This window comes from Hoplias malabaricus, chromosome 12 (genome assembly GCF_029633855.1).
Source record: "Hoplias malabaricus isolate fHopMal1 chromosome 12, fHopMal1.hap1, whole genome shotgun sequence".
Classification (NCBI taxonomy): domain Eukaryota; kingdom Metazoa; phylum Chordata; class Actinopteri; order Characiformes; family Erythrinidae; genus Hoplias; species Hoplias malabaricus.
Window position 1 is genome coordinate 31,483,080 of NC_089811.1, and position 21,242 is coordinate 31,504,321.

Sequence of the window (21,242 nt, forward strand, 5' to 3'; positions counted from 1 at the left end):
AACCCTTTTCTATTAAATACAGATAATCCACCATTATCAAACGCATGCCAGTGTTTCTTTTCATTTCCTTCCTGTCTTTTTCACTGCACTTCCCCACCCTTCCATAGACTGTGGATATGAAGAGCTCCAATTTACCAGCTTCTTTTCTAAAATGATTGAGCTTTTTTTTTTGAAACAGACTCTGCTGATGAAGTTAATTGCTTTTGCATTTCAGCCTATGAAAAGCATAAATGATAATAGATGAATGTACACCCTGAATTCTAGTGAAGACGGACAGAATGAAGCCGAAAAACTGTTAGGGATTTTTTTTTTTAGCAAAAGTCAAGAAAGAGGAAAGCTGTTAGTTTGTTCTCTTTATCCAAGTATTTCTGTATTCATCATTGATGTATTAGCACTTCTTGTAGTTTAAGTTAATGCAATATTTGAACGAATATTTGTGAATGTGCAAAGAAAGGGTTAATACAGCACAACAAACACAATGAAGGTGCAGAATTAAGTGTTTTGATTTGATTGGGCAAAATTGAAAACGGAGAAGAGAACAGGCAGAAATGACTGAAATCCAATGTTTCTGCTTCTCATGCCTCTCCCATGGACATATTGGATTTGGTTTACACAGAGGCTTGTTTTCAACAGGGGATTGTAGTAGTAGATATAGTCATTCTGAACTGGGCTGTTTAGACAGGACGAGAATAGTGCTGTGTTTTTTATCAATGTGATTTTTTGACTAAAGCATGTTATAGGATCTACATTAATCACATAGTTATCTCATTAGTTAATGGGACTAATAGCTTGTATGGATAGCTAGCAGTTTTCATATTACGGTATGGTCTAAAATGAGTTTTTGCCAGGCCAGCCTAGAAGACGAATTTTTGCTTGCTGTTTTTGAAATGCCAGAAACATTTTTGCTTCCTGTCTTTTTTCATTTCATGTGAGTGTGTGTATTTGTCTGAAATATTGTAAAGGGAAGTGGTGGGGAGACATTTTGAGGCGTTGGTGTGTTTATTAAACTCCATATAGCTGTCCAATGATTCCAGGTAGGCTCTGGACCCACCGCGACCCGCGATAAGGGTTACAGATATTGAATGAATGTAAACAAAGACATTGATATGAAGCACCAAAGTTTCTCCAGACCTTCAAATGACAAGGGTATGTATTTTGGGCATTTCCTGTTTTTGAAATGCCAGAAACACCTCTGTGTCAATGGCTATAAGGCTAATGATGGTCCTGCAAAACTATGCTTACTTGGTTTCTCATGGCTCGTTTGCTTATATACATCTATCTCTGGTGGTTTCAGAGAGACTCACTAACCCCTCTCCGTATAAATCACCCGCTGAATGTTACATACACCAGCCCATAGCTTAATGCCTGCTGGTGCTGATTAGGATAAAGAAAGCTTTTAACCAGGATCACAGTCAGGTTTGGAGAAATGGGGTGAAGTAGGAGTGTTGGATAAACACTCACACACTTCTAGGGCTTAGGGTGAGATTGGATGAGAGTACCCTTTATCACCCTCCCTCCTCTATCCAGTGCATTTTTCTTCATATCTCTTGCCTCATTTATCTCTGGCCCATACCAAGCCTTCTGTCTTTCTGTCCTTTTTTTTCTCCATTCTCTTTATTATTTGTCCTTTTCTCCAATTCTGTTTTCAGTACCTCCAAACAGTCTCAGCTAAGCTTTACCATAGCCCATTCTCTCATTAAAGGGGTACTCCATCCTAAACCATCCTAAAACTAGAGTGTAAAGCGGACTTTTAAAAAAAAACAATCACAGCACTAACCTGCATTAACGTAAGAATGCAAAGACAAGGGTATATGGAAGATACGGTCCACACTCCTGGGCTCTTTTTAGAGGAACAGGGGCTGGAACTGGTTGTTTTGTACTGGACAGTATAGACAAGGAGGGAAAAGTACTGTGTTGTTTGATTCTTGTGTTTTTGACCAAAGTACTTAACAGATGTTTCATTAAAGCCCCAAGGAACTATATTAACATGCAGAAAAGGAGAGGAATATGTCCCCATTAGCATGATATGTCTGTTCTCTGTAGTATTGGGTATTGCACCTTTGTATCCTTCAGCTTCAACCCTTTGTCAGATTTCAAGATTTTAGATTTTATGCTTTCATTTATTAGTATTTTCTCTCTACCATTTCCAAATTGCATAATGCTAATGCACAGTCCTATCAGAGTATTATTACCACCTACTTGTTTCTACACTCATTGTCTATATGTCTAGTCTCTCAGCTCTACTGACCATACAGGAGCACTTTGTCCTGCAATTACAGACTGTAGACCATCTGTCTGTTGCCCTGCTTTCTTATTCGCCGCCTTTCACCCTGTTCTTCAGTGGTCAGGACTGTCTGTGTGTTGTGTTAGTATAAATGGATCAGATACAGCAGTGCTTCTGGAGTTTTTAAAACTCTCAGTGTCAATGCTAGACAGAGAATAGTTCATGAAAAAAAGCCAAAGAACCAGTGAAGTTGACTCCTGAGACTTTGGAGGCAGGGACAGTGGCTGATTTCCCTAGTTCTTGTTGAGTGAGGAGGTTGAGCAGCCACCCTATGCACCCAGGGCAGGAATACTCCCCTGTGAGGACACACTCTGCCTGCCGACCCTCTTATTGTTACAAACACCAGTCTGTGCACCTGAGTTAGGTGTGTTCTCCCCGTGTCCGTGTGGATTTCCTCCCACGGTCCAAAAACACATGTTGATAGGTGGATTGGCGACTCAAAAGTGTCCATAGGTTTGAGTGTGTGAGTGAATGTGTCAGTCTGTGTCGCCCTGTGAAGGACTGGCACCCCCTCAATAGTGTGTTCCTGCCTTGCGCCCAATGATTCCGGGTAGACTCTGGACCCACCGCGACCCTGAACTGGATAAGGGTTACAGACCATGAATGAATTAATGTTTTTTTTTTTTTGTAAACATAATTGTCAAAATGGGCGGCACGGTGGCGCAGCAGCTAGTGTCGCAGTCACACAGCTCCAGGGACCTGGAGGTTGTGGGTTCGATTCCCACTCCGGGTGACTGTCTGTGAGGAGTGTGGTGTGTTCTCCCCGTGTCCGTGTGGGTTTCCTCCAGGTACTCTGGTTTCCTCCCACAGTCCAAAAACACACGTTGGTAGGTGGATTGGCGACTCAAAAGTGTCCGTAGGTGTGAGTGTGTGAGTGAATGTGTGTCTGTGTTGCCCTGTGAAGGACTGGCGCCCCCTCCAGGGTGTATTCCTGCCTTGCGCCCAATGATTCCAGGTAGACTCTGGACCCACTGCGATCCTGAATTGGATAAGCAGTTACAGATAATGAATGAATGAATGAATAATTGTCAAAATTTAGAGCATTGAAAATGGTTTAAACTTTGTACACCTAATATTTATTGGACTTGAACATCTGCTGATTTTAGTATCCCAGAGCCGGATGGACGTGCTTTACATCTTTATAGTTCTGAAGTACTTTAAGCATGTTTGCAATATGTGAGAAGGAAATGTGTGTATGGTTGTGTGGTATGTAGGCCATTCTAGAGAACATAATACTTTTCCTCTAAAGTCTATACACCACTGTGAAAAAAAACTTAACTGGATGCAGAAGGAACTGGCATGTCTCATTTCTCCCTTAATCAGCCCATGGCTTTGTAAAGGACTCCTAGGGTTCTGTGTATGTCTGTACCACAGCTGCTGCTATCCTGATTATCCCTTTCTAATCATCAGCAGATTAATATTATTCCCAAGTGCCCAAGTGAACGCACTGAGTGGTCTTATTCTGTAAATGCTGAAGTAAGTCTTTTATTCGTGATATCTCTTTCTCTTCACTCCTGGTTCTGAACTGTTCCGTAAGTCATTTCTTTATTGTAGTGCTTCGTTAGCGAGCTGCTGGCCGTGGCTCCTCCTTAATACAGAGCCGTCACAGAGCCAGCTACACGTCTTCACCTCTCCGAATGAGGACAGTTCAGAGTCAGCAGGGAAAACAGTGACGAGTGTTTTGGATGTCTTTATACCACCGAGAGTAGATGACATGTCATTTCATCTCTCATTTGTTATCTCTCTCTCTCTCTCTCTCTCTCTCTCTCTCTCTCTCTCTCTCTCTCTCTCTCTCTCTCTCGCTCTCTCTCTCTCTCTCTCTCTCTCTGAAATTCCTGTGCTTTATGGCAATGAGGTCAAAGGTTTAAAGACACAAAGAACCCAATCTCTAAACCACTATGACCTGGGAGATTTTTGGGGGGTGGGAGGGGGGATGGCGGAGAGGCAGCTGGATGGTTTGAGCAATAGAAAGATAAGGAGATAGGTAGAGGAAGCTATGAAATGTAGACAGAGCGGAAGGAAGAAGCATTGTAGTGAAGAGGAGAAAAAGGGAGAGCGCGAGAGATTTACTGCTCTCTGAAGAGCCGTATTAGTGGCAGACTCCTCCACAGCTGGAGTAGATGGTGCTGTTCTGGGAGGAAACTGGAAGCATTTTGTCCTCCTGCTGTCTTTTATACTCGCACACAAGAGTGTTTGTTAACTTATGTGGTATTTGTGATTCTCTGTCTCACTCTCTCTCTGTCTGTATGTCTTTCTAATTTGTTTATCAGAGATATTCCACATGTAGAAGATTTTTCTAGTATACCTGACATTGTTTGGTGTAAGAATCAAGAAAACCCCTTAAATCAAGACAAACCTCTTAACCTTGCAACAAGAAAAAGAGTGATTTTAGTTGCGAGCGTATTAGAAATACTTAAAATAATCATAGTATCACAGTACAGTTATCACAGCGGTCTGAACAGAAAGGTCAGTAAGGACACAGTGTGCCTTTGCTGTGACCGCTTAGTGGCTCTTGTGGAATGTTTTGTGAAAGTTTATTGTGTGTCTGTTTTTAATGTATATTTTTGTGGACGGAGTTGAGGGCATTGCACGAGTGTCAGACTTTGGTACGTCAGCAGACTTCAGCACAGCTGAATCCTAGACCCACTCACACTGACGCAGATTGGCCCAGTCAACACACCACACACAACAAACAGACCACACCTAACTGGGCACACACATGCTGAGTGTGTGTCTTTGTATATATATCAGCCTATTTTAATGTATGCCTTAGTTTTATTCTGCAGTTGTGGTGTTTTGGTTCTCCTGATTTACAGTGTAAATCATGTTACAGTACAGTTAGGAGTCTTGCCCAAGATGTAGCAAGGTGTTCCTGAACTGGGAGCTGAACTGGAGACGTAGCCTAGGTCTTCTATGTGGAAGGCAGCGATGTTATCCACTACATTACCAACTACTTATACGTCCCCACTGCATTTTCCTGCTTGTCTGTGGTCCTTTTAATTTCGTGACTGAAGTTCACACAGACGTTCACAAGGCTGACATTGACATTCGTGGTGCTCCTGTTTTGAGCAAGACTCTGGTGGAATGCAGTAATCTGATAATGAGATTAAAGATGAAAGCAGATAAAGTAATCTTTCTTTGTCTCTCTCTCTCTCTTTCCTTCTCTGGTCTGCAGGGTCTTTCAGAAGTGAAGGGATTAAAGCGTGTGATGTCCTGCCCGTGCTGAGAGAGAAAGTGGCCTTCGTGTCAGGTGAGTGCTTTCACAAACCATACTGGAGCTATGCTCTTAGAACAGAAGAGTCATGTTGTTCCAAAACAGGTTCAGGGTTTTGTAACAATAGCAGAATCCTACACTGTCAGACAGTCACTCTGATGGTTCCCTCAGTAATATATGTGGTGTATCTTTGGTTAGGGAACATATTTGTACCTTATTCTATTAGAATTGTAGAATTTGAGATTGAACTGTTTCATCTCTAGGACTTATATAATGTTCATTTATTTTACACAGTTGTATGATAAAAGATTACTAATATTCACCTCTCCCTCAGGAGAAGAGAATGTAATGTACCTATAGGGAACAACTGGACCCTAAAACCACTGTTGTACCTTTAAAAGTATATTTACACTGTGTGTTCCTTTAGTTACCAATAATGAACCTGTACTCTACCTTTATTCTGAAAGTGTAGAATGTAGAAATGTATATCAAAGTGTTGTTTTCAATATACACAAGTACAGCTGGTTCTCCATCATGAAAAACCTAACACAAAAGTTTGAGTATTCATTCATTATCTGTAAGCGCTTATCCAATTCAGGGTCACGGTGGGTCCAGAGCCTACCTGGAATCAATGGGCACAAGGCAGGAATACACCCTGGAGGGGGCGCCAGTCCTTCACAGGGCAACACACATTCACTCACACCTACGGACACTTTGGAGTCACCAATCCACCTACCAACATGTGTTTTTGGACTGTGGGAGGAAACCCACGCGGACAACACACCAACTCCTCCCAGACAGTCACACGAAGCAGGAATCGAACCCACAACCTCCAGGTCCCTGGAGCTGTGTGACTGCGACACTACCTGCTGCACCACCGTGCCGCCCTAAAAGCTTGAGTAGTCATGGTTAAATAAATATTGCTTATAAACATTGCTTTAACTAAAGAATCCCAGAAAACCCTTTTTTTTGCACTGGGATTTTGAAATTACACTGATACAATAGTGAAAGTACTTTTTGTTTTACTCAAGATAAATACTGATATGTGCACCATTCCAATATGATACAAATATATTTTAAGTAAAAAACAAACAAACAAACAAACAAAAGACAATTCTGAGATCAATTTTATTAATATTAAATACAAATTTGAATAATTTTGGTTCAATATGCATCACTATTCTTTGTAGATTTATGGGATGATACGTCTGTCTGTGGTGTGAATCAGTTTGCAATGATTGGGAGTCTGGATAGTGATCAGTATTAAAGTGATGTATATAGACATGAGAAAAGGTTGAAGGGGTTAATGCACAGCAGAGATGAAAGACGTAAGGGAAGACTACAGAAAAATACATAGAACTTATTGTGGAATTAAAGCGAGGAAGACCAGTGTGTTTTGTTTGCAGAGTACTGAAGTATAACAGTGTGGTGAGATTTATAAGGACAGCACTAGAACAGACTGAGCCCACTGCAGTCTGATATGAACTTTGGCTCTAGGTTTGGGTTCCATAACTTCACAGCGTGTTTTAGCCTGTGGTACATTTAGTACTTCACTAAATTCAAAATATGAAATTACTGAAGGTATATGGGGGCAGCACCGTGGTGCAGCAGGTGGTGTCACAGTCACACAGCTTCAGTGACCTGGAGGTTGTGGGTTCAAGTCCCGCTCCAGGTGACTGAGGAGTTTGGTGTGTTCTCCCCGTGTCTGCGTGGGTTTCCTCTGGGTGCTCCGGTTTCCTCCCACGGTCCAAAAACAGGTAGGTGGATTGGCGACTCAGAAGTGTCCGTAGGTGTGATTGAATGTGTGAATGTGTGTCGCCCTGTGAAGGACTGGTGCCCCCTCCAGTGTGTGTTACTGCCTTGTGCCCAATGATTCCAGGTAGGCTCTGGACCCACAGCGACCCTGAACTGCATAAGTGGTTACAGACACAGAGGTTACAATAAATGAATGGATGAATGAATGTGTATGATAGTCTACTACTGTGCAAAATTCAGAGACCACTTCAGAGACCATTTAGCTTAGTTTCCAGTCATTACATGGCAAAGTACAAATGGAAAAAATGGGTAACTATGACTGTAACTGTTGTGCCCTTTCTTTGTCTTTATTATATATTCCATTTCATTTTACAGTTCTGAAAGTAAGCTGCAGGGACCTTTTTTCACACCTTCATTTTTTCTTAGGAAGTAGTTTCATTTTTCACAGTTTAAGAACTTCCAACATTGTTGACTTCTGGGGACCTTTTGAGGTTTCTGGGGAAACAAGAATGTTTTCTTTCCTGGGTTTGCAAATTTCCTTTCAGTTGACTTGATTTACTCGCATATTTACTCTTTATCGGATGATGACAGATTTGGTGGTCTACCAGATCATGCCTTGTTTATGGAAGTACTAGGCTTCTGTATTTTCACATATACACTCTATACCCTTAAGGCGGTATCTAATCTCCTAATGTTTGAGAAAAAGTACTTATTTTAAATGAAAAGTCCATTACTGAAGGGTGATCTCTGAGCTTTGTACATTTCTGGGATTGGTGGATTTTCACTTAATGGACAAGTCCCCTAGCTATTACAAAATAATAATAATGAAAAGACTATTTGTTAATTTATATTCTTTATGTGTAACATTTTTTGCCAAAAAAATGCCTTAAATCATGCATTTTGCAGAGCAACAACTAATTACTTCCATCATCCACAGTGATGCACACAGTCCTAATGAGTGCACAGGACTAGTCATGGCTCAGACACTGTGCTCAAAATGCTGCTTTACAGGAAAGGAGTGTGGAGACAGCTGTGTGATGGAAGTTGCACAGTGCACTTTCACATTGTGAATGTAATCTTAATACAGCCACTTAAGAAGATTAATAAGATGACTAACACTTTGATGCTGAAGATGACTAACACAGCTAACAGACTAATACGATGACTAACACATTCACAATGGAAAACACTTTTGGGAAAGTAACTGAATAATGAACCAATCAAGCCCCAATCTCACCAATTAGAGATGTTTATGTGTGATGCAGGAGCAGGTGCTTGTGTTCTACTGCTTTTTGTGGCTTCTGTTATCAGCCGCCCTTGATTTCTTGTCCAATTAAAGTTTTTTTGTCTGATTCAGGGCTGATTAAATGCGGGAAAAACGGATATGTGGAAATGTTTTGCAGCGTTATGGAAAAACCTACAGTAAAGTCTTTCTTTCAGCAACAGCACATATAAACACATACAAATGCTTTGCATCTACGTTTTGTTAGTGTTGATATAACACCTAGTATCTCTAAAACAGTCACGTAAATATGTGTTAATATAATGATACTATATGTATCCTTTTGGCGAAATGTATCATTTACGTCATTTCTATTAATTTCATGGTGATGAATTGTGGAAGGCTGGGTTGACTCTTCTTGGACTGTTATATATGTTATATATATATGGCATATTAGAAGTCTGAAGAACAGTACAGTGCTTCAGACTTCTAGGTAATTCAGTGACTTCAGCTAATTACTGGACCCTAATAATATCCATATATGTCATCTATGTAATTTTTATTAAAACAGCTGTGGTTCCTATTTCAATGAAAATACCTTTGAAATACAGATGTATGTTTACATTTTACCCTCATAGTCAGTGTTTCGTTCAAATCCAAATGTTCTGTGTGGCTTGGATTTGGGCTTGTGTACTAATCACAATGTGGTTGCACTACAGCACAGGTATTTGTGTATTCAGCTATTAGAAAAGAGTGGAACATATGTGGGCAATGATAAGTCATACGTCCTGTGATCTATTAGTTAAAGGTTGTTGAGTTAAAAAATAATAAAAATTGTCTGCATGTTATGGAGCTTTAATTCAGAATTCCCTATTGTCGTCTGTTCTTATCTGCTTCTCCTGGTGTTCTTGTTCTGCCTCATTGTGTTAATGAGAAATGTAAATCAGGCCACAGTGAGCTTTTATATGAGCAGAGGGTGAGGCCACTAGGTTGGACATGTTCTCATAAAGAGCTAAACACAGTGCAGAACACACAGGGAGAACAGCAACATTAAGCAGCCCTTATTAAGACCTTGAGTCAAGCAAGGACTGTGGATGTGTGTAGCAGTGTGTGTGTGTGTGTAATGGGACTACTCTAATGTGACTTTCAAGGACAGTTTAGCCCAAAAATATTGGAGTGCTCTCAGCTGGGTTGTTGTCTCCTTGTATATACCAGTGAAGAGAAGAGTGGGTTTGGACTCTACCCATATAGAGACCTGCTTGGCAGTGTTAAATGAAGAATGTTTCTCTCTCTCTCTCTCTCTCCCTCTCTTTTTTTATGAATCACATCCCTTCTTCCAATCTCTGTCCTCTATAATTGTTCAGTTTATTAGATTTCTCAGTTGATTAGGTCTACACTCATTGACCATTATATCAATATCATCCCCTCATAAGAACACCACTAATGATTTCAGTGGTTTGCCATTTTCACACCAATGATGGGTGTGTAGTTTTGGGACATTTTGTAAAATGCAGTTAAACAACTGTAATTTGTTCATTTTCTTGAACCTTGCATTAAGTGACAAAATTAAAACATACTATCAGGTTGGTTAGTGACTATATTTATCTTTTCTTTATACGTTTGTCAGTTTAATAAATTATCCAAGGTATTATCAAACAAGAGAGTGTGGATTTTATTGCATTTTACATAATAATTCCAACCTCTCTGAAGGCTGGATTGGCCCAACAATTTCCCTTCTAGTTATGTCAGCGAACAAGAACAAGGAATGTAAGTAGAAATAGATAGTACCTAATTAACAGGCAAATCAGTGTATAATAAGGTTGTAAAGTGTGTAAAACTACAGATTTCATTCCATAATGTATAATATGATCATTCCTGAATATTCAAAAAACATATCAAAACGTCTGGATTCATAAAAACTAACGCATCTGCTTCAAAATCTTAACTTAGAAGTCCTGCATGGTTCATACTGCTACCCATTTTATCAAAACATATTCTGTATATCTATATATGGAAATACACATATCTCAAAAAGGACGAGCATGCGGATTTGGGAGTTGTCACATGATTTTTGTCTTTGAAGAGAAGACTTTGAAGGCCAAAGCTCCACTATTTGTGTAACCATTAAAACGGCTTAAACTGTGCTTAGAGAAGGTCTGTTTTGTGTTTCCTCCTTCCAGGTGGTCGCGATAAAAGAGGAGGGCCAATTCTGACATTTCCAGCCAGGAGTAACCATGACAGAATAAAACAGGAGGATCTGAGGAGACTCGTCACGTACCTGTCCACTGTGCCCAGGTCAGCAACAGTACACCACATCCCACAGTCATCAGTTTCCCTATGAAATATATTACGTGGCCAACATTTGTCATTCATTGCTGCTTCTGAAATAATGGGTTCTGAAAGAGAGCCAGCCCCCTTTTCTGTAGTAATGGCTTCTACTGTTCTGGGAACGCTGTTCACTAGATGTTTCAACATTGTTGTGAAGATTCGATGGCATTTATCCATCTTTTTTTTATTATTATCTGATTTATTTATTTTTTAACTAGTCCAGCCAAGGCTTGAGATTGAACATGGTGGTCTTAGACTCATTCTACATGCAAAGCTTGTATATAGAGATTATACCAGCTCTGTCTATTGTTGAATACATATATTAACAATGGCTTCATATTAAAGTATCTAAATTAACTTCATATTCATACACATTTGAACATATATCACTAAGCCTCAGAATCTAGTTTGAAAGGTGTCACCTTTTCTGTAGTTAGCAAAAAGCAACCATGACATCACATGAAGAAAATTACTTTTGTTTCAAACGTACATGCTTTTTGTAAGATTTGGGCTTTTGTAAGAGTTGTAAATGCATATAACTGTTGCTAAATTCGCATATCTGCTACACCTTTTCCTGTGGCATGACATTGATTACACACTCACTTTCTTGTGCTCACTCTTTTTGCTCCAGAATGGCTTTATATTTGCCAGGTCCCCGGTCAGATTTTATTTACAGTAGCATTAGTATGTTTTTTTCTGTAACACCCAGCTTGTTTGGAGTGGAATAGCTTTCACTGTAGGAGGGAAACAGTGGGTCAGTGTATGAGCACAGACACATTGCAACTGCGATTTGTACCCACCTTATGTCTGAAATGTATTGTTTGATTTTCTTGTTGGATTCTATGTCTTTAGGCTTCCATTTGTCATTCATCAATTGCACATAGCCAGTAGCTTTGCACTCATTAGAAAAGAATCACTGAAATATTAGAGCTGTCAACAAGTCTGAAACAAAAGAGAAAATGAAAGAATGCAAAAAAAAAGTAGATTTTATTTCCCACCAAAACATTCTACAGGAGTGTTATTCTGCTCCGGCTAAGAAATTAGAGTCTGTGAAACAATAACATGGACTGCGCACATGGGGCCGCAGCAAAGCATATTTTGGCCCATGCCTTCTCACATATGTGCATCTGGTCCTGAGAGTTTAAACAGTGTTATTCAGATGGTAAATTTTTCAGCCATGTTTGAGGCTGCTTCCTCTGTTTAACAGTTATGGCTGTTGTTAGAGGGTGCATGTTTCTGAGAAGCCTACCCAAAGTGTCATACAAAATCAGCCACTGTTTACAGCTCAAACCTTAGTAAATTGAGCAGAGTATGTCATTAAGCACCTCAAATGCATCTGTGCGAGGGGGAGAAGTGAGGTTTGAATTTTCCATGCACATGGCCCATAAACTGCAGAGTTAACGCATAACACACAGCCAGAATGCGTCTGATTTTACACAATTATACACTAGGCCTCAGAGTTTGTCTCTGTGGGTCTTTTCTGGCAGCGGTTGCTATGCTAGCAGTGTAGCAGTGGAGCTTGTCCTTGATTCTATACTTAAGAGAACTGGTGCTTTTTTCCCCCTTTGTCCTTGCTTGGGCCTATTTTTACCTGCATCACTATTAATTACTTATTGTAGCTACTGGGTATTTCCCCTTTACTGCCTTGAAAATCTAAGCTGTGTGAAAGTAGGAGCGGGGGGCATGAGTGTGTGCGCATATGTGTGTGCTCTTTTTTCTTTTTGAAACCACATGTTAGCTCTGCCAACTGTTAATATGAATAAAGAGAATGTCCTTGCTTCTGGTAACCGATCTGGGAAAGCATATGCATTTTCAGTGGGATCCCTGTACAGGACGCCCCACAGTGACCCTCAGTCTCCCTTCAGCACCATGACTGTGCTCCCCACAGACCCGCTACACAAGTTATTTACAACCAGCACTGCTGGACAGCTGGTGCACTTACAAACAACTGCCCACATGCCTGCTTCAGCCCATCTACATATCAGATCACTTGTCTCACTGAAGTAGTGTAGGCTGTTGCTGTGTGGCACGCAATGGTTAAAGATTATGATCAAGGTCAGCATGCAGCATGTTTTTATTAGGTCCGACTGTGACGAATGCTGGCCTTTTGTGTGAGGTGAAAACTGTGTTGGAATTTTACAGCGGCAAAAATATTTGTTTTAGTTGGCTTTAAGTGCACATTGTCAGTATCTCAGCACGCGCGCGTGTGTGTGTGTGTGTGTGTATACTGATGTTTGTGACTCTGTTAGAGATTTGGGTTCAATTTCTCAGCTTAAAGCTGTCAGGACTGGTCGTATATCACGGTGATAGCATCATTAATTGTGCTTGTGTGTGTACGTGTGTGTGTGTGTGTGCCTCTTTGTATATGGTTTTATACATTTCCAGAAAAAAATGTATTAAATAAATGGTTTCCCACTTAAGCTAAGTACATTATTTATTTATCCAATGCTTATCCAGGTCACGGTGGGTCCAGAGCCTACCCTGAATCACTGGGTGCAAGGCAGGAACACAACCTGGAGGTGGCAGCAGTGAATGAAACACATTCACACACTCACTCAGATACTCACACCTATGGACATTTTGAGTAGCCAGTCCGCCTACCAGTGTATATTTTAAGTGTGACAATGGCTATATGGCTAATGGTGGTCTGGCAAAACTAGGCTTGCCTAGATTCTCTCACAAACTTTTGTTGTTACAAAAGTAAGGCTTGCACAGATGTTAAGTGTCTTTGATCGTATATTTGATTAACGCGACCCTGAGCTGGATAAGCGGTTCCAGACAATGAATGAATGAATGAATGAATATATTTGATTTGATTTGATTTAATTTGCTAGTTACACCTATACAGTGTTTTTTTTTTTGTAGACACAAAATGCCTTACATACTTTGAAACATTAGGGAATCACCACCAGTTTCCTCCTGGATAATGCAACATCAGACAGTCTGTGCCATTATTCTCAGCACAGATCAGCTATTAAGTACTTTCATTTCTGCTGTGATGAATCAGTTGATTAAATGTTCCTGCATTGCTGTTGGGGACACACTGAGACACTTTAGAGTGCACACCGCAAATGTCCTTTGAATGTGTTCAATGGGCAGCAAGGTGGCGCAGCAGGTAGTGTCGCAGTCACACAGCTCCAGGGACCTTGAGGTTGTGGGTTCGATTCCTGCTCCGGGTGACTGTCTGTGAGGAGATGGTGTGTTCTCCCCGTGTCCACGTGGGTTTCCTCCGGGTGCTCCGGTTTCCTCCCACAGTCCAAAAACACACGTCAAAAGTGTCCGTAGGTGTGAGGGTGTGAGTGAATGTGTGTGTGTGTGTCTGTGTTGCCCTGTGAAGGACTGGCGCCCCCTCCAGGGTGTATTCCCGCCTTGCGACCAATGATTCCAGGTAGGCTCTGGTCCAACCGTAACCCTGAATTGGATAAGGGTTACAGATAATGAATGAATGTAAGGCCATGTATCCCACCACCAAAATGTGTTTGAGTGTGTGTGTGTGTGTGTGAATAGTATGACTGTAATTGTCTTGCTACGGAGTTGTATATCAAATGTCCTCACAAACTTAGAATACATATTTTACTACAAGCAAATGCCAGCAAATTCTCTTCTTATCCTAAAATTTTGAGGCCATTTGTCTGGTGAGCACCCTGGAGTCTGAGGGGTTTTCAGACACTCTGGTGTAGTCTGACATGCCTTGATTGTTTTACAAATTGTACGCATCTGAAATTATTTTTTCTCAAAGTGTTACACATGCATTTTTCAGAACTATCTCTGCAACAACAATGTTGAATCAGTAAGAGTGTCATACATCTATATTTTGATTAAATTTACTCTAAACTTAGACTTTCCAAAAACCTGTTTTCAGAAGTGCTGATATACTGTGAAAAAACACCTTCTAAACATTTCTCACCGGGACCTTTGAGGTCAAAACTTTGTGAACACGGGTCTTGGCAACACACTGCTGATTCTACTTTTCATAAATTGTATGTAATTTTATACTTAGGACATAACAAATGTGAGGTGACACTCTGTTTTTCTCAGTCACTGGCTCCTACATTGCATATGTATGAAGATAGGTGCGAAAACCGAGGTGCGAGGTCCCCACCCCACTGCCTAATGAATGGCCCATTAGCTGTCACCGCCACAGCTGTCAAAAGAGAAGAGACCAGAGGCAGATAGTCACAGTTTATCACAGTTTATTGCAAAAAAAAAGAACTAAACAAGCAATAAAAATAAAAAAATAAATAACTGGCAAAATAAATGTAAAGATAGTGATAATATACTAAATATAGTCATACTGATAGATAGATACATATCCTTGTGTGTGTATATATGTATGAATCAGTTCAACAAAAGATGCCAGTCTCTAAAACAGTTTCTGTCTGGCTGCATGCAAAGGTAGACATCACACTGTTCACACTTCCATGGAGTTTTTGTTTGCTTTTCCCTGTGCTTCCTGCAGTATGCACAGGTCTTTCGGCCAGCAGTAGCTTTCATACTTTGGCTAGTGACATCACTCCCAGGAATCGGCAAATGATGACCACTGGCTGGTTTTGCAGGGGGCTCATTTTCCATACCACACAGCTGTTCAACAAGCTCTTCCATGAATGCCTTGTGGGTCAGGCTGTCCTGCTGCATAAGTTGTTTGTGGAGAATGTAGGCATTGGTAGCAGCAATGTCCAAGAAGTGAAGAAACACACTCAGATTAGCAACAGGCTACATTTGAATGTGCCGTTTACACAACAGCAGCATTCAGTGTATTTACATAAGCATGAACGAACTCGTTTTTACATAATTATACATCTTACATGTTTTTTTTACATTCATTTATGCTTTCATATACAAAGTAATACTTATTTAATTCATTCTTTATTTTAATTTACCCGGAATTCGCGGAGTGTACACAGTAAGCGCGAAGCGTGGGTTTGTTTCATTTGAAAGGAAATATTTCACTTACCCTTCACAAAAATCCTCCTTCGGATCAATCCGCTTCTCAAAATAAAGTCTTTCTTCGTCACTGTCCTCCCCGCTTTCGTCAGATGAGCTGAAATCCTCTTCACTCTCCGAAGCAAAGCTCTCCTGGATGTGTAGAAGTGCCTCCGCAGCTGTTAACCGTGAGTGCGCCATGACGAAGCTCCACGAAAACAATTCCCCTACATGTGCTCTGTTTTTATAACAAGCAAATGGGCGTTTTCATGCAAATTATCAGTCAATAATCCTCCACTAGCCGCTGCCGAATTACCATAGTGTTAACATATGAATGGCAGAACGCGTCTATGGGCGGAACAAAAAAGCTTGTGCCTCAAAAATGTGCCGGTTGTTGTTTACGCTTCTCTCACAAGAATATAAATATATATATCGTTTCATCCTATGTATAGTTGGAAAGTAGACCCTTCAAGGTTTCCGAGGTATGTTGTATTTTTTTTCTAGGATAAAATCTCGCAGAGTTATATACGTGTTTATGTGGAATTTCAATTTTGAAATGCCGGCGGCATAGCCGACCTCAGAGGGTTAAAGGACATTTTGACGTTTGTCCTTGTTTGGACTGGGAAATGGTATTTTTTCACTTAAAAGAAAAGATTGGTTTCTGAGTGTAAGGTTAGGGTTAGGGTTGAATCTAGGTGTTGCATTATTTAGCTCCAGGAATGTGGAGGTGTATGACAGTCTTCATACATATTGAATGACAAGTGACTGTGAGTGTGTGTCAGTACTGGTGTGACAAGTTTGTGTGCTGTGTTGTGACTGCCAAGTCATTGATTGGAGCTGGCACTGTGCCTCACCTCTGAATTCAGCTCCGAAGACAGACAGACAGAGAGAGAGAGAGAGAGAGAGAGAGAGAGAGAGAGAAGAGAAAGGGTTGACCCTGTGCCCCTCCACTGCAGTTCGCGTGCTGTAGGAGTGTTAGTGTGTGTTAGTGTGAGGGCATGAGTAAAGCCTTGAGCTGAAGTGCTCCTTCCAGATTTTCCCAAGTGACCCAAACACAGACACAGTGATGTTGTAACTCATTAAAATAGGATCTAGGACAAAAGTCGTGGGTCTTGTTCTACCCAAATTCATAAGACTGCAAAACACAAAAGAATGTTTTTATGCAGTGATGTTGTGTAGCAGCAGACATGTAAATTTCTTAGCTACTGTTTCTGTATCTGTAAGTTGCTTATGACGAATAGTCAGCAAGTTGTCTCAGAATGTACACATAATTAACTCATATTATTAACTAACTAATAATAATAATTAACTAATGTAAACTAGGGCGGCACGGTGGTGCAGCAGGTAGTGTCACAGTCACGCAGCTCCTGGAGGTTGTTGGTTCAATTCCTGCTCCGGGTGACTGTCTGTGAGGAGTTGGTGTGTTCTCCCTGTGTCTGTGTGGGTTTCCTCCGGGTGCTCCGGTTTCCTCCCACAGTCCAAAAACACACGTTGGTAGGTGGATTGGCGACTCAAAAGTGTGAGTGAATGTGTGTGTGTCTGAAGGACTGGGGCCCCCTCCAGGGTGTATTCCTGCCTTGCGCCCAATGATTCCAGGTAGGCTCTGGACCCACTGCGACCCTGGATTGGATAAGTGGTTACAGATAATGAATGAATAATATGAACTAATATTATACAATATAGCTAAGAGTTATTAAGCAATGAGAAAGGATGTTGTGTTTTACAGTGTAAATATAAATAAATATACAGTAAACAAATATATACAGAGGATCTGTATAACTTGACATGTAAAAACAGAATTTATTTTCATACAAAATGTTGTATGTTTATATATATATATATATATATACAATGGTCCGGTCGATTTCCAGTATCCAGTATGGGTTGCATCATTAGTGTTAGATCTCTGTGTAATAGTGCCTGGTGTTGGTTTGGTGTGTGTGGAGGAAAAATCAATCAGTGGTATCTCACTGTAGGCTACGATTCTGAGTTCTCTGTTCCCAAAGAGAGCATCATCTGAACTTTTGGACACACTACTGTTACACAAGAGTCAATTTAATGTTTCAAATGCAAATATTGATGGTATCATATTATTTCATTTTGGAATCACTGATCCCTATTGATTCCATCTAAAAGAGTCAGATGCTTCATTATTTGCTCCTAGTAATATTTCAGATATGAATGTAGTTTTTGTATTTAAAAAGGCTATTCTAATTTAAGTAATATTAGTTCATTCAGATTCTTTACAGTGCACTTATTATGGACACAGACATTTATTTGTAAACACATCTTGTATAATCTCTACAGAACAGCCTTAAATGAAGAAAATATGAAATATATTCTGGAGAAGCTGCACGTAAGTCAAGAGGAAGGAGTAAATATCCCCTCAGCATCGAGGTGTATAGCAGTGGAAGTGCATTCTCTGGAGTGATGGTGCATTATTCAGTATATCAGGAATGAACTGAAGAGACTTAATCCAAATGAATCGTCCAACATTAGTACCTAACCTTATTAATAATATTGTGACTTGTAGCCAACAAATCCCCACAGAAATGTTCCATCATAACATGCAATGCTTTTCTAGGGGAGAAGATAGTGTTGCTGCAAAATTTTGTAGTCATTCTCTTAATTTCACTAGAAATGTCCACACACTTATGGCCACAGTGTAGCTCAGATGGCAATAGCTCAGTTTGTTTTTGGAAATGCTCATGTATGTAATGAGGAATAATGTTGAGACACAGCTAAACATTCGGCTTGGTCGTTGCTACTCCGTTCATCGCAACAATAGAGATTGGTGCTACAACCAAGTCCTAGGGCAGCAGCCACTTGCCATATGAATTCCAGTCACATTTCCAGGTAATGGCAGAGGGACTTCTTCACATTCAGTGGCGTTCTGTCAGACTTTGCTGCTGTTGTGCATGGAACAGTGACCCACAGACAACAGCGAATGGCAGCAAATGAAAGAGCCTCATATTGTGAAGTTTCATTAAAGTCTTTGTCTGTCTCTCATTGTCTCTCATATGTGAAGCACAGAGACCTCAGCATCATATTAATCCCAGGTGTAGTGAAGCACATGCTTCAGGAGGGCAGGAGAGGAGCAGAGCAATTATTTGATATTTTTATCTTCCAATTGCTGTGCGCTGCTGCTGTAGCAAGAGCTAAAATTAGAAGCACTGCTAGATTGGAGCCTCTGAACCCATGAAAATTAGACCAGTGGTATGTTGATAGATTTGAAACTGTTTAAAACTAGATAAAAAAAATAATATTAATAATAATAAAAGCTACTCATGAATCTAAGGTCATAAAGCTCAATACCAAGTGTGGGCTAGTGGGGTATAAAGGCACGTCAGCAGTGGACCGACTTATTAAAGCTTTGATTTCATATCAAATGCTGAATAAGCATTTGTCCACAGTGTTACTTCTGTTCAAAGCGTATCAGTATTTTACTGTCATTGATGTACTTACAGGTGTTGAGACTCCAGCTTCTATTCTACTATTCCAGCCCTTTCTCTTTCTCTCTTGGTGTTAGGGAAATTGTTTAATTTGATTTGGTCTGGGAGGATTAAGTGGTGGTCTCATCTGATCCAGACACTTTGAGTGTACTACAAGATACTGATGTTGTTCTCTCCCTCTCCCTCCCCCTCTCTCCCCCTCTCCCTCTGCCTCTCTCTCTCTCTCCCTCTCTGTCCCTCCCTGCAGTGAGGATGTGTGTAAGCGTGGATTTACTGTGATCATTGATATGCGCGGCTCTAAGTGGGATCTAATCAAGCCGTTATTGAAGACCCTGCAGGAAGCATTCCCAGCTGAGATCTGCGTCGCACTCATCATTAAACCTGACAACTTCTGGCAGAAACAGAAGACCAACTTTGGCAGCGCCAAGTTCACTTTTGAGGTACGGAAAAACACACGGGAAATACACTGATCTTAATTTTCCCTTTGTGTCGACTGCCGTATATTAGTAGATGGGAGACTGCCAGTGCTGATGAATGTTCACGTTGTCTAGAGAGCATAATGAATTAAAAGCCATGGTTAGCCTGTGGAGTCCTCAAAATATGTAAATGGAAAGTGTTAATTTTTACAGATTTAACCGAACATGTGAGTTATTTAACTGAGAGCCTCCAAAGGCTTTCTTCTCCAGGTGTTCTGTTTTTCATGGTGTTTTCTGATTGTGTGAATATTAGGCACAGGTTTGATTTAAGATCATTAGAGAACTGTCTGAGTTTTCTTTTCTTATATTGCTTTCTTGAATCATGTTTATACAGTTATATACAGTACCAGTCAAATGTGTGGACACACCCACTCAGGGAGGGTTTCCATAGTTTTGGTCCATTTTCCACATACAGTGAATGTACAGTACCAGTCAAAAATGTGGACATCTTCTCATTCAATGGTTTTTCTTTGTTTTTTTTTATTATTTTCTTCATTATTAATGAATATGGAAGACATTCAAACTATGCAGGAACACATATGGATTTATGTAGTAAACAAAAAAGTGTTAAATAAAACAGAATATGTTTTAAACTTTAGATTCTTCAAAATAGCCACCTTTTGCTTTGATGACAGCTTTCCTCTGCGAACACTCTCTGCTTTCTCTAAATCAGCTTCATGAGGTCGTCACCTGGAATGGTTTTCAGTGAACAGCTGAGTTAAGTTGTAGAACTACTCGCCTTCTTAGTGTGTTTGAGACCATAACTCGGGTTGTGCAGAGGTAGGGGCTGGTACACAGCTCTGTACAGTGAACAGCCCTATTCCACCAATGACTAATGAGCTGGTGTGTCCAAACTTTTGACTGGCACTGTATATATTTGGAAATTTTATTAATAAAAGTCTATACACCCCTTTTAATAATGCCAGGTTATATCTCAGACTATAATAAATACTTTCTAATTTATTTCTATGTTTAATGTGACATATAATCTGTGCAATTGAATTTAAAATCAAATAGACATCATTTAGAGGGGAAAGGAGGAAAGAAGGAGGGTACAGTGAAGACATTCATCAGCAAGCGACTTAACCAAGAACTGGACGTTCCTCCAAAACTGATGAAAGCACAAAAAGAAAACTGCTCCAGGAGGCTACCTAGTGGCCTACAGCAGTATTTAAGGAGCTGTAGGAACTTCTGGCAAGTACTGGTTGTGTACTACCTGTGACAACAATCTCCACTATTCTTCATATTTCGGAGCTGTGGGATATGGAAAAACAGAAGTTCTCAGAAAGAAAATTTCCAAGCGACACATTTTTGCAAAAACTGCCAATAGTCTGGTAAAAGCATGTGTTCTGGTATTAAGGTTGAATTCTGGTCTTATTCCCAAAAGGAAATATGCCAAAAGAACTTCACACCCGAAGTGAAGCATGGTGGTGGCTTTAGGGTTGATTTTCTTCAGCTGGAACTAGGGCTTCCGTCAGTTTTGGCACAAAATATTTCAGTACTACAGCCCAAAACCTACCTCCACATCAACAAAGATGGCTTCATTAGATAAGTATCAAAGTGTAGGAGTGGCTCAAGCAGAGCCCAG

At 40.4% G+C, this 21,242-nt stretch overlaps 1 protein-coding gene across 1 annotated transcript in view; it reads left to right on the forward strand.

The window, feature by feature from the left end:
- Positions 1–21,242, forward strand: part of kalrna (kalirin RhoGEF kinase a) — a 186,415-nt gene that overhangs the window by 70,663 nt on the left and 94,510 nt on the right. Inside the window, exons 2-4 of the mRNA XM_066686096.1 lie at positions 5,460–5,534; positions 10,656–10,770; positions 19,426–19,618. Of these exons, the coding sequence (XP_066542193.1) occupies positions 5,460–5,534; positions 10,656–10,770; positions 19,426–19,618 (383 nt within the window). The remainder of the gene's footprint in view (positions 1–5,459; positions 5,535–10,655; positions 10,771–19,425; positions 19,619–21,242) is intronic.